We start from the raw sequence: 18,687 nt of genomic DNA on the forward strand, positions 1-18,687 counted from the left end.
ATTTAAATTTCAATGAAAATTTAACATTTTAAGTATCCAAAATCAATAAACAAAACAGAAATGAATTAAAAAGTCTGTAAACAAAACTGTTTATCAAATAAAGTTCAGACCAAAGTACCAAACTTAAGATTTTTATCCTCCTGCTTTTAAGAGAGAGAGAGAAAAGAGATGCAAAGGGAAATGATTGAACTTGTTTTAATTCATTATTATTTATTTATATATTGATTATTGCAACAGGAGACTTTGACGTAGAAGTTGCATTTCAGCAAATTTCTAAGAATGAATAGTAAAACGTGTTGAAGCCATCAGCTCAGTGTTTGGTCCTCTAACCAGGTGAATTTCTTCCAGTTTCAACTAAATGTAGCTCTGCTAAATTAGGAAAACTGCAATAATACCCAAACTTTATTATTCAAACATTACGCTGAAAAAGCTCCAAGATGTAGGTGCACCAGACTGAAAGACAAAAAAAAAAAAGATGTGGAAAAGACCAAAAAGTGACAGAGGCCAAGCAAAAAAAAAAAAAAGAAGAGCCAGAGAAAGAGCGAGAACATCTGCCCATCTGTTTATTCTTCTTTTCTTCGCCGGTGTAAATGGCAGCAGCGATGAGGCCCAGCTGTCGTCCACACACACCGAGCGCAGGGAATTCAGTAGGCAATAATAGAGAGAGACGGTCGCTAATTCAAACTAATGGAGGGAGATGAAGATGGATGAGCGCGAGAACAGTGGAGCGGAGGCAGAGGTGTGGAGGGCGAGCGAGGCAGGATCACACAGAGGAGGAGAGAGAGCGAGCGGCGTGAAGAGAGACGGCCATTAAATACATTTTCCAGTCAAACAGAACGTTGTCATTGTTAATAATCAGGCTGAGTTAGCTGACACAGTGGGAGGCTTTTAATAATTTATTAATGTCATAAATTCATCTGACTCCGCTTAAAACATCAATTGTCTCTGCTGGTTAATAATCAGGGCGTTTAAAATGCTGGAAAGCTACAATAAACGTTTTTTTTTCATGACGTTTAGATTTTGTTCGATTTCCTGCTGTAAAAACAACTGGTTTTAGAGCCTAAACGCGATTAAAGACGAGGTTTTGTTTTCTCTCATCTCGTGTCTGGTGCAACAGAGTGTTAAGAAAAAAGAAAATTACGAGAATAAAATCATATTACAAGAATGTTGAAATAATGAGAGAGTAAGGTAGCAGTAATGTGAGACTAAAGTCAATATTACATATGAAAAGGAAAAAGTTAAATATTAACAGAATAAAGTTGGATTTTTATGACAATTTTTGTAATGCTATGACTTTATTCCTGCGTTATTTCAACTTCATTCTCATATTAGTTTAACTTTATTGTTGTAGATGTTTAGTCTCATAATTTTCTTAGCATGGCTCTAATATTCCGCAGCTTGGAGCCATCTAGTGGCTCAAACTGAAAATTGCAACAAAATACTCAAAACCAAGTGAAAAAGAAACATTTCTAGCTGTTTATCTTCTGTAGAAACGTAAACAGCAGGAATAGATCAGCAGTTTTTTGTGTTTTTAAGATGGTTTTTTATAGTAGGTTCAGACTATAATTCAGATCCCAAATCAAAATCTCCCATCAGAACCATCAATAGATTTCAATAAATGTTTTTGCGGTTACGCATTTTCTTGTATTTACGGTAATTTCTTTCAAAGTGTGCAGCTTTTTTACGGTATTTACAACCTATGGAGAAATATCTAATCTCGTCTGTTGTTTTCAATTAAAGTTCAGTTAGTTTGTTTATTTATTTATTTTTTTTTCTGCCTGGTGGATATTAGACGTCTGCCTCCGTTTTAGTAAGCCGGAGGGATAACTTTAAATTTTTCTAATTTTGTCATCATGCAGTCATAAAAATCCAAACATTTAAAGACATTTTGTGTTTAAACGTCTTTATATCCCATAAAGTTTTTTTGGTAATTGTTGTTTGGTTTTCCTGCCGTCCATTAAGGAAACTTTAACCCCAGATCTGCTCTAATCTGTTGTATTAAAGTGCAAAGTTTGGCCTCAACCTGCTGGGTCAGAACCGACCCGACATGCAGAACCGGTCGGGTTCAGCTCATGTGATGAATTACAGGAAACACCATCTTCCCTCTCTCTGGAGAGAACATCTGAAAAATGGTCCAGGAAGAGACTAACACAATTATGAGTAATAGAATCGAAAAGTGCAGAGACCAACGTTAAAGTAGAGGAAAAAGTGGAAGCGGCGGTTAATGTTACTGATTTACCTCCAGTCTGTTTGCTCTCCGATCTGCCCAGCAAGAACGGAGAAAATACGTACCAATTAAAAAGACTTAATCATCTCAAAACAAAATAATTTAAATACTGAAGACTTACAGATCTATTTCAAAGGATTAAATCAGAAACCGTGGAAAATATTTTTATCTTTAAAACTCCAAATAGTTCATTGGTTTTGTTTCGACTCCTTCCGAGTGCGTCAGGAAAATGTAATTTCATCCAGTTCCAGAAACTAATATAAAAGTGTGGGCTTAGTTAAAAGTATAGGACAGAAATGATTAATAGACCTAATTGTGATGAACTGATTATTGAAATTGATTGCTAAGTACAGTATACAGACTTTAAAACAGCAGTCAGAGCATTAATCAATTAATCAAGCCAAAACTGTACAAAAAATGTAATAATTTTGCAATTAATATGAAAAAAACCATAAGGGGTGTAAATATATTCTAGGAAGAACTCTATATATTAGCTTTATTCAAATTCTGTAAAAGAAATTAAGTAAAATCTTCTATTAAGCACCTTTTGCTATCCAGTTGTTAATGGTTTAATTCATAAAATAATAAACAGATCAGCCTGTAACGATGTTAAGTCAAGCAAAAAGGGCTGAGCTTTCCAATTACATTTTAGGCCTTAAAATTTTAGAAATAAATGGAGTTGTTTTTGCATCTCTTAATGTATTTCTAATTTTGAAACGCTGTATGAGGGACAGTCGGAAGGAAAAAAGGAGTAAAATTCTAACTCAGAAATTTTTAGATTATTTTAAGAAATTTTGTAGAAAAAACTTGGAAATTTCTGAACTTGAAAATCTGAAAATGTGTGAGGAAAACCTCAAAAAGTTTGAGATTGATTTCAGAAATGTTCTAGAAAAAAGTTGGTGAATTTCTCATTTTAAAAAGTTAAAAAAGTTAACTTTTATTCTCTGATTAATAAATTAATTAATAAATTAATCTGTAAAATTATTAAAATAGTAGTAAACTGCAGCTTCAGGAAAGTGTGTTTAATACCTTCTTAAATGTCCTTTTAATCTGCCAAACAAGCCTCATCAGAATATATACTGTAATTTATTGAATATGGCTGCACATTGCTGCCCATAAACCATCCTGAATGATGCGTTTTTAGTTATGAGTGCGGATAAATCACAGGTGTCGGCTTGAACCAGCCTGGAGGGACATTTTTCCTGTTCACTGCCTTGGATTGCTGCAACTAGGTTAATACAGCCATCTGGAAACAAACGCGTTAATGTGTGGATACTAGTTAATGCTGGTTATAAGTGAGGAAGGAGAGTCCTGGCTGCCATAGTCTTCATCACTGATTGCATATAAATGTGTGCACCTCTACCCAGGAGGGAGTGAGTGTTCCTGGGATAAAGAGCGCCTGACCAGCCCCCCTGCTGGAGCCCACAGCGGCGGAGGAGGAGGCGGCGGCGGCGCCCCGGCGGCGGGAGGAGGAGCAGCAGGAGGAGGAGGAGGAGGAGCAGCGGGAGGTCCTGGGAGGGGGTCCACCTTGGGAGCCGTCAGTCAGCAGCAGCTCCAGCAGCAGCAGCAGCAGCAGCTACTGGCCAACAGTGAGTGTTCATCCAGTGATTACCAGGAAGTCCTTAAGAGGACTTACATTCATGTGTCGAAAATTAAATTTAAGTCGGCCTTTTCTTGTGGCAGGAATATTTACTCTTGTAAGATGTTACTCTGACAAAAGTTTGAGTCACAAGCAGACAGCTACCGCTAATAAGCTGCTAATAACCCTTACTCACTAGCTAGTTAGCCAGCTAGCTTTTTCGCGTCTGTCTTGGGGAAGTGTAAATTACTACGATGTTCATCTTTGCCACATGACCCACACAAGGCTTAGGGTTTGACAGCAAGTCAATAACAATATAAATTGTGATGGGATCAGTATCAATAGGTATAATTTTCAATAATTCCAATGAACTCCAATCCAGAACTGCACAGCATTATGGGGGATGTAGGTTAGCTAAACTAGACTGGTGGAATGAACTAACTCACTCACTCTATGATTACCTAGCAACAACCAGCTGAGCTACTTGTTGTTACCTAGCAACAGCCTGTTGAGTAACTGGCGCAGCAGCAGTTTAAGGTTTTGTCACTGGGCCTCATAACAGCTTAAAAATAAAAACAACATTGCAGAGAGGAAACTGTGGATAAAACAGGAAAGGTCACAACACCAGTTTGGCAGATATTTTAGATATTTAAAACAAAAACCCTAATCAATAATTATTCATATTGACTTATATTGTGATCTGTTTTTCAGCTATATCGTTCAGCCCTAACGAGGCTAAGTGCATTCTGGGTAAAAAAGCTGGGCACTATGATGAAAACCCGCAATTTTCTTTTATACATTTCTGTCATGATACAAGTCTTAAATTTCATTCATAATGGTCTTAAAGAGTCTTAAATTTGAGTTGGTGAAACCGGCAGAAACCCTGGATAACACTCCAAGCTTACACACACGCACACACACGCGCATTCACACTGTGTGTTTAAAAGATGGCAATATTTGTTAATGTACGCCATTTAATCTGTCCCCATCTCCTGTATTACCACTCTGCTTGGATTAATCAGCACACACTCTACTAAATGACTCAATTCATCAACACCACCATTACACACACACACACACACGCACACAGGTCACACACACATATGGGCCGGCAAACAAACAGATACTCGGCCCTTTCTTTCTGCAGAAGTAATGCATTTGTACTCTCACACCGGGCAGCAGGAAGCGACAAACACTCACATTGATTATTCTATCACTTCAGTCATCACAACAGCAATCAGTGTTATTGTTTCATTGCAAAGAAAGCTGCCATATGTGTGTGTGTCCGTGGAGCGGGAGAGCCACTCTGAAAATGGGGACTGTTTTTAGGGCAACAGGGTCATCGAGGTCAAAGGTTAAAGCTTAAATGTTTCATGTTGTCGGGCAGTTTTTAACATCAACCAAAGATAACCAGAGTAAAAAGAAAGTGATTGTATTCACCGAAGGCAAAAAAAACACCATTTCTATGGAGGACCAAAAGGGCCAAAATTAAATAATTTTTTAAAATTTATTTTATTTTGGCCAAAATTAAATGCATAACAAAACAAATGGAAGCTGTTATAAAAAAAGGCCAAAATTAAATTGGTATTTTTTTTCTTGTTCATACCAGTTTCGACTTGGTCTTTTTTTTTTTTCTAAAAATAAACAAAATTACACAAAATATTTTTAAAAAATTGGCACTTATCGTTCCTTCTGTGAGTTGTATGAAAAAACAATAAATTTTAAATTGTTTTAATATGAAAATATAGTGATATTAGCAGAATAAAGAGACAACTTTACCAGAACGTCTTAAAAATTACAATAAAAAGTGATTTAATAAGATAAAAGCTTCTATAAAGTTATCAAGATCTGACGTGAGAAGCTCAGTTTTTTTTAAATATACAGCTGTTTGCACAAATTTTCTCCTAATATTACAACTTTATTGTAGTAATATTAAAACTTGTAATATTTTGACTTTATTCTGATAATTAAAGAACTCCACTACACTAGATTAGCAGGAACAGAACCAGAAATTCTGGCCCAGTCTTTTAAGAATGAATTTCATTCAGACACATGGAGCTTTTAACGACACATCGCAGCATCTTAATCATCAAAATTATGGATTTTGAACCAAAATAAGTTCTATCACTTTATATTTCGCATCAAGTTAGAACAATAAAGATTTCACAGTTTAAAAAGAGTAACAACTTCCTCTTCCTGCTTTTGTCTCAGGGTTGGACCTGCCATTCATGATGATGCCCCACCCTCTGCTGCCCATGGGGCTGCCGCCTGCGTCCGTGGCCATGGCCATGTCCCAGATGAACCACCTCAGCACCATCGCAAACATGGCCGCCGCCGCGCAGCAGATACACACACACGTTCACCGCGCACCTGTCATCAAGGTAACACCAGCAGAACTGATCGCAGAGCAGATTGGTCTGTTTTAGTCAAGTTCCAGTCCATTTGTTGAGAAAGTCCGGTCCATTTGGGGAAGTGTGAACGGTCAATCGAACTCTGATGCGAACTCTGGTCCAACTATAAGTCTCGGTCTCGGTTCGGTTGAAATGAACTTTGGTGCAGTTCAAGTTCATATGTGAATCCCAAGCAGACTGGAAAAAGACTTCAGCGCAGGGCATTCTGGGTAAATCCATCCAAAACAAACCAATGTGTCTAACACCAATGGGAGAAATGTTTCGCAGTCTTTTACCAAAGACAAAAGTTAAATCCTTCAACCACAAAAATCAGACACTTCATTTTTGTTTACAATTTGTGAAGAATGAAGTTGCGTTATTCTCTCATTCAGAAGTTTTTGTGTCATTTCCTTCCACGTCTCTTGGTGCAGCGCCCCCACAGGCGAGGAGGGGAACTGGTTTTTGAAATTGTTTGGTTTGTTTGACATAGAGCAGTGTGAAAGTGAACCACATCAGCTGAAAATGTAACAAATGTTTCAATTTTGGTAAATCAGGTGTGAAAGCATCCCGAGATGGCTTTTTAAGCACAAATTTTGGGCTTTTTTTGTATTACGTTTAACTTGGGAAGCTTATATTGTCAGTAATCATCAATAAAGCTCAACAGATTAAACTTGTTTGCTTTGTAGAACATTCTGAGAGAACGTCTGTCAAGACAAAACCAAAATTAGTTGATTAGTTAGATTAAAACCCATCAGTGAGTTAATCGTCCCATTATTTTCTTTATATTTTTAGCCTCCATACCAATTAGTCAGAACATTATGACCATTGAACCTCTACAGAATACCTGTTGTGACCCGCTAACTAAACATTTGAGGGAAAACTTTTTGGTTTTTTGTTTCTCTAACTTGTTGGTGTGTGACGCTTCTCTTCCTGTGTTTTTAGGAAAGAGTGTGTGACAGCCCTTCTCTGTCTCCATCTGTTGATGAAACCAACACTCCTCTGCAGTCACAGCCCAGCAGCTCGGCCTCCAGCTCGCCTGAAAGACTGGGTACGCACGCGCACACCCACACACACACACACACTCTATTTCACATTGAACTTTTTAGTCTTCACAGCATGTTTGTACATTAGCTAAACACTGACAAATGCAACCATGAGAGGCTTTTTTATGCCGTCGATCAGTGGAGAAGTAGCTGCCTGTCAATCAAAGGATTGGGAGGTTGAATCCAGTTTTACCCAACAAATGTTCAAGACGTCGAACCTCAAGTTGCCTCTTGATCTGTGAATCTGTGTAAAGGGTTTGGGTTAATGGGACTTGCAGTATAAAGTAAGAATAAAACATTGAGAGTATCCTTAAATTTTAATTTGAATGATCCGACAAATAAAATTAGAGATAAACTCCACCGTTTTAATGTTCTGAATTTGGTAAAAAAAAAAAAAAAAAAAAATGTCTGAAAACTTCCTAATTATGACAAGATAACTGAGATGGACACCTTTGATGATAAATCAAAATTCTTCATCACCATAAATATGAACCCTTCGCTCCAGAATTGGCTGATTTGTCTTTCAGCTTCATAAAGTGCGTTTTCTTGTGAATATTTTAGAAGATCTCATTATTAGGAGTCACGTTCCATAAAAAAATCTGAACATGAATCGCAAATATGCAGGTATCCACTCTTCTTTTCCAGTAGCCATTGTACAGCAGTAAATCTTTAGTAAGTAATATTCAATTAAATTCAGTTGCACCACTTTACAATAAGGTGGCTATTAAAAAGTTCATAGCTATATTAATTAATCTCTGAACACTTCATAAATCAGTAATAACAGTTTATTTTGCATTACTTAAGAGTGAGAAGGAGACAAAATGTACTAGTTTCTTGCCAAACAGTGAGCCAAGTCTGTTCACCTATATTTTATTAAAAGTGGTTATGCAAACATTTCAGATTTCCCTGTAATTATAATAAGCATTTGTAAACATAATTTTAACATATATTCTCCTTTTCAACCAGTTATTAATGATTTATGGAGTTCATGGTTGAGCGGATAACATATTTATAAATTATTTATTATCCGTCTATAAGCGAAGCTTTATTGTAAAGTGTCAACAATTTAGTTATATGTGGGATTTAAGCAGTTGTATTACATTTCAGCTCCTTATTTTATAAAAATACTGAAGAACGTTGTTATGAATTTCATGTAGAGGATGGATGTAAGAACTTACATACTGCACATGTTTACGCACACACTCCTAGATAATGACTGTGTGTGTCTTTTCTCAAACAGGTTTGGTGTCGGGTGATGCTGATGTTGCACTGACCAACTCTGCTGCACCCATCAAGAAAATAACAAAGGACAAAGGTTGGACCACACACACACACACACACACACACACACACACACACACACACACACACACACACAAACGCACACGCACACTTACTTACACCAGTGAGGATATTCCATTATCCACACTAATCTAAACCATCAACCATTTTCTTTGGACATCTGACAAATTGTTCTCACTTAGGAGGCCTTTTCTCATCCACTGTATCCCTACAAACACTCAGATCAACACAAACAGAGAAACAGAAGCATCAGCCATTGATCAGCTGTCTCTAAACCATCAATCACAGGAAAGATGGATAGATAGGAGGGGAAAAAGGTGGGAGATGGAGTGAAGAAGGCATGGCTAAAAGGGGTCAGCGGGTCATGCACTAAAAGCATGCTGCCCCCTCCCCTTTAAGCCCCTCTGAGTTTTCCATTCTTCTAACGCGGTCCGTTCATCTAATTTTTCACTCTCGCTCCACATTTTATCATTCATGCTCCTGATGTGTCTCTGCAGGCATCAGCAGAGGGAATTAAGATCAATAAGGGCAAAATAAAACGTAAAAGCATCCACCCGTGATTTCTTTGTTTTTGATTTTTTTTATGTGGGATCGGAGTTATAAATACACTAAACATGTTCATTATACTTTTAGGGCCTCTTGTCACTTTAAAAAACAGATGTGCAATTATACAACTATCTTTGAAAAGTAGAAGTGGAGCCTCCAGCACAACCAACAAGCAAGTGTTCTCTGGATGGTTAAGTCAACAATAAAACACTTGTGTTTTCCAGCAGCTAAATCATGCTGGCCAAATGTAACAATAATTACTGATTTTAAACAATATTTAAAGTATATTAAGTGTTCTTTAAAATATGTTATTTGAAAATGGCATCAAAACAAATATCATTTATCGCAATCATTTCTAGCAAGCAAAATTTGTATTGTTACAAGCCGAGTTAGTGACCCTTCAAAATAAAAGGTGGGAGACAAACAGGAAGACATTATTTGGTCTTTTAGATGTCAAAATAAATTCTTAATACAAGAAAAAAAGTGGACAAAATTAAACTATTGATGACAACGAAGGAATTTTGGGGCAAAATATGTGAAAGTTAAATTAGCAGAAAACAATAAAGCTGACATAATTTAGTTGAAGGTGAAAGAATGAAATGAAAACAAGAAAATTAGGCAAAAAAGTAAAGAAAGTCGAGGATGCAGAGGAGGAAAAAGTGCTGGAGAAAATGAGTGAGTGTGTAATGGTGGAGTCTAGGGATGTATGGATGAAGTGGCAGATAGGGAGTGTGTGTGTTAGAGTGCATCTTAATCAGCGTTAATTTCACAGCAGAGTTAACCCAGTTGTCGGAGTGTTGGGCATTAAGGGCTGAGCAGACACTGTGACGCACTCGCAATGAACACACACACACAAATCAAGGATGTCTTTAATCCCTGCCAATTAGTACCCCACATGATTGTCTGAATACTAACAACCTCTGAGTGTGTGTGTGTGTGTGTGTAATTGATTTCCACGTTGCCGCTTCGCTGTCTTGTAACGTTAGTAAACTCAAACATTTCATAAAGTTTACTGATGACAGCTACACTTCATGAAAATATCCAGTTTCTAAAAGTGGAGACGCTCCTCCGCCTGTAGCAAACCTCCATCAGGGTTTCATCACAAATACAGTCGATTCTCCTAAAACAAGAAAATGTCCTTAAGAAAATGTATAAACCCTCTTTAAATTGTTTGCAACACTCATAATTATGGTAACTTGCAGGCATTATTCCTATCTAAACCAGCGCTGTAGGTGAAATATTAATGAAACCGTAAATATTTAATGCTCTCCAGGCTTTGTGCTTAACAGAAATCGGTCCGTAGACATTTGATTCTGCCTTCGCTTCAAAACGTCACTAGAAAGTCCCAAAACATACTTAATGTACAGAGTTAGAGCTGCTTGAAGCAACAGCAGAGATGACATCAACGTTGGTGCGATCTGGACTAGGAAAACATTGTGTTCAGATTTACAGTGCCTATAAACATTCACTCCTGTTTGCTTTGCCTTCAGAAATCAGGCATGATCAACAAAATTTGACTTTTTTACAAAGAGACATTACAAAACAACATTTAATGTCAGTGAAAACTGATTTTTGACTAAATATCCACCCCCTTCTACAGTATTTTTCATATTTGCTTTATTTGAAACTTAGGAATTGGGTTGACATTTGTTTTGTTTGACCCTCCAGAAGAGTCTCCGTTGGGTCAGACCCTGCCGCCTGGATTTCCTGCTCCGTTTCTGTTCGCCGACGGTCTGTCGTCGGTGGAGACTCTGCTCACCAACATACAGGTATGATGGTTTCAATCAGTCAATCAAATTTATATGTGTAGCACATAGAAGCTGAATGCTGCTTCTCCATGTTTAGTTCTGGTTCTGAGAATGCAGAGCAGAACCAGCAGACCTGAGCAGTCTGGAAGGTTGCTATGACGACAGCAGATCTTTAATGTATTGTGGTGCTAAGCCGTTCAGTGTTTTGTAAGCTAACAGTATTTAGTCTATTCTCTGAGCTCCAGGGAGCCAGAACCAGGGCGATGTGCTCCAACTTCCTGGTTTTAGTCAGCGTTCTGAACCTGATAGATTTTTTTCAGGCAGACCTGTAAAGATAAATCAATGCGACTAAAGATAAACGCATGGATTAGTTTCTCTAGATCTCACTTAATCCTGGAGATGTTCTTCAGGTGATAGAAGGCCGACTTTGTAAACATCTTTATGTGGCTCTGAAAGTTCAGGTCAGAGTTCATAACTACTTCTTTCTTTCTTTCAAACCCTGTTCTTTAACTATCAGGTCTGTGACATCTTCTGGGTAAAGGATTCGTTTTTTAAGTATTATTTTCCAACCGCAATGTGACCCGTATTGCTTGTCATTTCCTGTCCAACCTTCAGGGCCTGCTGAAGGTGGCCGTGGAGAACGCCCGAGCGCAGGACAAACAGATCCAGGCCGAGAAGAGGGAGCTGAAAATGGAGCTCTACAGAGAACGAGAGATGCGCGAGAGTCTGGAGCGACAGCTCAACTCCGAGCTACAGAGCAGAGGTTGGAAACAAAACTCAGCTTCTCAAATCTGATTCAAAGAGACGCTACATGACAGACATGCCTTTGTCCAGCTTCCATCCAGAAACGACTGAAGAAGGAGAAGAAGGCGAAGAGAAAGCTACAGGAGGCGCTGGAGTTCGAGTCCAAGAGGAGGGAGAGAGTTGAGGACGCGCTCAAACACTCGTCCTCTTCCTCTCCGTCTCCTGAGCCGCTGCATGCCGCCAACAACAACTCCAAGAACGGTACGGCGCCAGCCTCTTCTTCTTCTGCCATTCTTTACCAATGTCTGTTCGTCTCTTCTTCAGACCCTGTAGGTTCAGCATATTTAAAAAAATAGATTTAGATAAAATCTGATTTTAGGAATGAAATTAACAAAAAAAGTTGAATCATCTGTTAAGACAACTTTATGTCCTAAAATCAACACCTACATTTTCCAGGAAACTGAAAGCACTTCCTGTTTGACTCATTCAGAATCTGACAATAAAACATGTCATTTCTATTAGGCTCAATATTATAGATTATCCATTGTTAACAGCCATCACCATCTACAGTAACTCTTTGGAGAATCTGAACTAATATGAATTACAAACTTTGAATTTGAATAATTTCAAACAGTTTCAGATTTCAGGGTCGCTCCATGAACCAAAAGTGTGAAAACAACAGTTGGTATTTTTACCTTCAACACATTCCTCACTGCTTTTCAGCAACTAACGATTTCTGATAAAACCTCAAGGAAGATCATGTTTGCTGCTAATATTCGGGTTGATCTGGGTGTGAAACCATGTAGATATCCAAACACAAACGTCCTTTGTGTCTCAGTTTTCCGTGTGGAACCGGTAACAAGGAGCTGTTGGGTTTTTATGGGCCGACCCACTGAGACTCTGTCTTGTCTCTGTGTTTCATGCCAGACGCTGCTGTAGCCGAGGACAAACCTGAACTTAATGGAAACCAGCAAGACAACGGCGCTGTACAAGGTACAAACAACACACACACACACACACACACACACACGTCACATATTAAGAGATACCATACTGTACACAAGTATGTTCAAAGGCTGAGCTTTACACACACATGGTGGGCACATGTGTGTGTGGGGGCCCCATTTAGGTTAGTGGAGACATTGGACAGACGTTGTGGCCTCCCTTTGAAGTGTACCTTAGGAAACACACACGTCTTAACGTATTTTATTTAGCCTATGAGTGTTTTTTAAAGCAGTTATTATGCAGTTTTTGAACCAGGGCCAGACGTCAATCTGTCCAATGGTTGAGAACAGTTTACCACAGTAACGTTCAGATGGTGAAGATGTGGAAAAAGGTTAAAACTAAGGTAGTTTTCTGTTGCATTGTCTCACACTTGTGTTTTCATTTACGTTTTTCATGCGATTTTTTTTAAGTATTGGTTGAAGGAAATGGCAAAATTTGAAATAAGTTTCTCAATTTCTTAAAAAAAAAAAGTGAGATGGTTTTTGGATTTTCCAAAAAAAAAAAAAAAAAAAAAAAGTGTCCACCGTGTTTTGTGTTATTGAAAATTATAAAAATTCAGAGATTCTCGGCTTCATAATTTGGAAATCATAGCTTGTGAGGCTAACAGTTCAGTGCGTCAACTATGATCGTAGCTTAATCTGTCTTTTCTGTTACTGGGGTATAAAAAACCCTGTCTAAACTAAATGAACAACCCTTAGCCTGGCAGGGGGCAAGTAAAGCCTGGTGGCCCGCCAGGCTTACAGTACACTGGGGGAAACCCTGGAGTTCCTAGAAACTTTGAATAAATAATAAAATATCACTTTATTTAGAGGCTTCTTATACAATTTTCAGGGGTGGCATTGATTTTGTTTCTGAGTGTTGAGAGACAGGCAGAAATGTTCCAGCTTAGCTTAAACTACAGGGTTCTAAAGCCCGTTAAGCTGAGCAGGGCCCTCACAGGTACAGTAGTGATGTGTGTGTTAGTATGCATGCGTCGTCGTCTTTCCACCAGCTGTGCTCAGTCCTGCCTGACATTGAAAACCTTCACCTGAAACTCTGCGAGCGTATAACATCTCTACACGCACTCACACTCCGTAGGTGTGTGTTTGATCCACATACTTGTGAGACAGGGAGCTCTAATTAGCTCTCACTCCTCTTTAGACCCCTTTTAGATCCCCCTCTCTTCTGCAAGCCAAGCACTCCGACACACACACACACCTGATTTCATTAATGTTGATTGGCCCAGTAGGACCCCTTTGCTGCCTTGCTCTCTCTCTCTCTCACACACACACACACACACACACACACATCCCTCCTGCCATAAAAGCATTTTGCACCTACGGTGTTTTAGCTTCACACACACACACACGCGCGCGCATGCACACCTCCCCTGCCTCTCACCTTCTACACTCTTAATTAACGAGTGAGGAGAAAACTGCTGAATACAAAGAAAGACATCGCATTACAATCAAAAAGAGAAGAGGAGAAAGAAGGGAGTGAAAAAGACGAGAAACATGGGAGAGAGTACGGAAAAAATGGACGAGGAATCCTGGGCGTGTTGGAGAAGAAAGAGGAAGACACCAAGTAGGAGAAAGGGGGAAAAATGGGAGGAAGAAGTAAATTAGGCTTCTTAAGAGAACAGAGAAATGTAAAAAAGACCTGAAGAATAATGGAAATAAAAATGAAAAAGTTTAGTAAAGAAGAGGAGAAATAAAATGGAAGCTGCAGCTGCAGGAGAAATGAGGATTTCCTGGGACAGCACTGAAAAATGCGACCTTGTTCTGAGACCTGGTGACATTTTCTCCACCCTGCTGATAGACTCCTAACGAGGCAGGTCAGCGTCATTTTTAACCAGGACACACACACACACACGCACACACACACACACACACACACACACACACACCAGGAAGGAGGTGAATGTAATTTTGGTGACAGATGTGAGGAGAAGAAAAACCTTATAATAGTAACACCGTAAAAAAAGAGGAAGAAATAAACAGGAAGTTGCTTTACATCTTCATCCGTCGTTTGATTACATATTAATACCAACGTGGTGGGAAAATATAAGAATATAACATTTACAAATGTTATATATATATACAAAAGTTTTCAGAGGGTAGCAACAATGGGATACTATAGAAATGCCCAAAACACTGCAAAAACACAAAATCTTACCAAGTAGTTTACTAGTACAAATATCTTAGTAAATTTTCAACAAGAAATATGAGATTGTTTTATAATTGTTAATAATTCCTTAATATTGATGAAAATGTTCTAGTTCCATTGGCAGATTATTCCACTTATAAAAAGCTGTTTTCACTTCTCTTTTTTTTACATTGTTATCAATATTAAGGAATTGTTTATCTTCTTAATGAGAAGTTTGTCTTAATCAAGTGTATGAAGATGTTTGCAGTAGAAACTGGACCACAAGCACTTGTTAAGGTTTGGTGTTTTTGCAGTGTAATCACTCAGAAATCAGCGGGTAACTGAGTTTCCACACGTTATACTTGGCACTATCGGGTCATGCCGAGAACACTCTTCAGTGCAGTAGTTGTTACTGAAGGAAGAGGAATCTAAGCTGACCATTTCCTGTCTTTTTTTTTTTTTAAGATTTTGATTAGTGGCCTTTATTTGATAGTTAATTGACAGGAAAGTGGGTAATGAGAGAAAGGGGAAGACATGCAGCAAAGGTCGCCAAGGCTGGGAATCGAACCTGCGACAGCTGTATCAAGGACTAAGGCCTCCTCCATATGTGGGTTGTGCTTAACCCCTGCGCCACCATTTGCTGTCTTACAGGAGTTTCAAATGAAGGGTAGAAGTCATAAGAAGCTATTTCAGACGCCATGTTGCCTCCCTCAACATGGCGTCTGGTACATCAGGGAGCTGAACTTCAGTCGGTGATGATCGATTCACTCTTTTTCTATAGACTCCTACCTATTTATGGTTCAGTATTCATAGATTTTTTTCTAAAATAATTAGAAAGTGCAGCTTGGGAAGTTGAAAATAACCTGCTGCAAAGCTAAAATCATGGATGTTAGCTTCTTTTGGTAGTGCTAAGACAATTTCTTTTGAGTATTAGTGCATAAAAATGTACACTTGGTGTTTGAACTGCTAAAATAGATGGTTACAAATGTTTTTAGAAAAGTTTTGAGTATTTGTGGGAAGTGGTGGTGATGGGGGCGAACCCTCATGACTGTAGCTTAGCTACAGCGGATGCTCTAGTTCAGGGTCCACAAACTTTTCAGGGTCTTGACCTTTTGAAAAAAGACGACCTATAATTTTGATGAACTTCTACTGCAGGATGCGTGTTTTTCTTACACAGCCACTACTTTATTTACATTTTTGGGGTTGTAAAATAAAGAAAAGCACAAAACATGAATAGATTTTCTTGTTGACTTTTATGGAAAACGATAAACTTTTTAACCAAATGACAAGAAAAGTAGATTTAAAAACATGTTGCTGGTACTTTTAATGATTTTCTGCAACTATTCCATGAAAATAAAACCTGTATTTATTTTTATGTTAGCTGGTTTATTATTTTTACCCATGTTTTTATTAAGTTATTGTGAAAAATCTAAAGACCTGCAGACCTCTGCTCCATTTTAAAATGTCAAAGCAAGAACAAAAACATTGAGATATTTAGTGATGCTAGTTCCCATTAAAGTGTTTCCCTGCTTCAACACACCTGATTCTGATTACTGCTGTTCAGTAAAAGTCTGTTAATCAGCCAACTGGAAAAAAAAAAAGGATTTAAAACTTGTTTGAACAAACTTTATGGCCCCAATTTAGCTTCGTAAACATTGGTTTCACTCAGAAAAACAAACTGATAAAGTCTCAGAATGAGAAGTTGTAACGAGCGCCGCTCCTTCGCCGTTTCCTGTCTCCGCCATGTGACAACATTATTCAGCTCAAACTGTACAGGGTTCAGTAATTCACAGCCAAAGAATCGTCTTCCCACGTTTTGAGCGGATCTTTGAAGTGAATGGATCTTAACATTCGGTTCTCTGAAGAACTGCAAATATTATCGCTAATTTAAACATTTTGGCCCTTCTTAAAGGGAAATTCAGTGTTTTTGTGACTCATGTTATTCAAGTGTCTTTAATGAAGGTCAAAATATTTCATGAGAAGAATTTTGATTTATTATTGTCTCAATTTTGATTAATGACATTACTGGAAATCTATTTTTTTAACACAAAATCATCAATAAGAAGATGCAATAAATAGGTTTTATCATCATTTTTAACCTTATCGCAACACTACCACTAATGTTTGTGTCGATATCTGATGTTGAAAAAACTGATTTTCTGCAGCGTTGGCATTAAATACGAAACGCAATTAAAATCACACGTGAATAAGTTTAATGTGATAATTTAAAAACATGCAACGCCGTCATGCATCTACCACTTCCTGTCGTCTTCTTTGCCGTTTCTGCCAGTAGTAACATCCATGTTTCTATTGGAGTTTTGTAAAATATACTAATTTTAAGATAGAAAAATCCTCCGAGCGTTAAAACTGATCAGAAAGGTGTTTTTTTCTTTAAGTTGCCGTGTTTTCATTAAACAACTTTATTTCTGTTATTCCAATTTTACATGATCAACGGAAACACAGCTACTGCTGTTGTCAACGTCCAAGTTCAAAAGTCACTGAAATAATTTCCTACTTTAGTTTTGAGCTGCTGTTGACTTTGATCTTTGTCACTTTGGTGTTTGGTTTTTTTAAGCGCCCAGTTTTTTGCTGTTTTCCAAAAATAAAAGCGTCATTAGCCGAAACCCTGACCGTCCTGCAGTAAAAGTCGTGATGAAGTTGGTATTTTTAACCAGAGTAAAGTTTCAGATTACAGTTTTAAGGTCAGCACTGAGGGGATCGTCACGGCAACTCTTTAAGTTTCAGAGCATTTTTTTTTTTTACCTGCAGCCTGAAGGGGAAGAAAACGTAAAAGAGGGCAGGAGAGGACAGAGAGAAGAATGGGGAGGGATAAAAATAAGAGGTAGAGGACAGGAGGGAGCAAGAGGATGGGATGCATGTAGAAGAGAGGGATGAAAGAGGAGGAGAGGAGGGGGTTTGAGTGGATTGTGAAGTGATAAAAATAGGGAAGGGCAGGAGATGAGAGGGATGAAAAGGAGGGAAGGCTGGGAATATGAAGGAGGAAGTGAGCGCAAGATGAAAGAGAAAATTTAAGAAAGTTTTATATTCCAACGCGGAAAGTCTTACTCAAATCTTTAAGGAGTGAAGAGGTAAAAAGACGAGTATGGAAGCAGCAGAGGGCAGGGGAAAAAAGACGGAGAGAGGAGGGAGGGCAGGTTTATGGTTGCTGTTATGCAGAAATGTAAACAGTTTGCAACGTTCGCAGAAAACAATGACACCGCGGGGAGAGGAAGGTGTGCGAGCGTCTCTGTTGTATGTACGAGTGTGTTTAATGTGTGGGTGGGTGCAGCAACAGCACCGCAGGGAGCGGAAGGAGAGCGACGGAGGTGAAATGAGAAAGAAAGAAGGGAGAGAGGAGGGAGGGAGGGAGAAGGGGGTCCACCCTGGCAAAACTGGGGATATGAGATTTCTATCATAAACGGATACTGCATAAAGGAGAACAAGGAGGAAACGACTTCCTCTTTAAATAATCATGATCCCAGATGGAAACTCTGGATTTACTTCATTTAGGACTGAAGCTGGAGCTCCGGGAGCGTCTGACAGCAAAATAATGACGTTTAAATCACGTGTGTCAAACCCAGGGTCCGGGGGCCAAATCTGGCCCACCATAGCTGTTACGGGGCCCCTCTGGACTCCAGAGGGATGAATAAAACCTTTAAGGTCACAGTTGTGTGCTCAGGTGTTGTTTTATCAAATCAAAGCAGTTTTGTATCTGCATGCTGCCAAAGTACATCAATCAGAAATTCACTCAAAATCAACAGATTCTCACATTTTCTTGTGAGTTTATTGCAACATTCCTGCTAAAATGGTCAGAAACATTTTTGTCTAAGTAATGCTGACGCCCACCTGCAGGTGGCGGTATGTCTTACTTCTGCTGCCTCAGCCTGACTTGATGCCAAGTTACCGTCCGACATCGATGTGGCGAGTAACAAAAAGTCCCGTTTACAGAAATAAGCTCACTTTTAATTGTATCTCTACT

The 18,687-nt window shown here is 38.6% G+C and overlaps 1 protein-coding gene across 1 annotated transcript in view; it reads left to right on the forward strand.

Moving 5' to 3' along the window:
- Nucleotides 1-18,687, forward strand: part of dachb (dachshund b) — a 93,542-nt gene that overhangs the window by 72,793 nt on the left and 2,062 nt on the right. The window contains exons 4-11 of the mRNA XM_014989465.2: nt 3,595-3,816; nt 6,018-6,187; nt 7,139-7,244; nt 8,480-8,554; nt 10,756-10,856; nt 11,451-11,598; nt 11,670-11,840; nt 12,507-12,572. Of these exons, the coding sequence (XP_014844951.2) occupies nt 3,595-3,816; nt 6,018-6,187; nt 7,139-7,244; nt 8,480-8,554; nt 10,756-10,856; nt 11,451-11,598; nt 11,670-11,840; nt 12,507-12,572 (1,059 nt within the window). The remainder of the gene's footprint in view (nt 1-3,594; nt 3,817-6,017; nt 6,188-7,138; nt 7,245-8,479; nt 8,555-10,755; nt 10,857-11,450; nt 11,599-11,669; nt 11,841-12,506; nt 12,573-18,687) is intronic.

This window comes from Poecilia mexicana, unplaced genomic scaffold, assembly GCF_051168715.1.
Source record: "Poecilia mexicana isolate PSO_F unplaced genomic scaffold, ASM5116871v1 scaffold_18, whole genome shotgun sequence".
Lineage (NCBI taxonomy): Eukaryota > Metazoa > Chordata > Actinopteri > Cyprinodontiformes > Poeciliidae > Poecilia > Poecilia mexicana.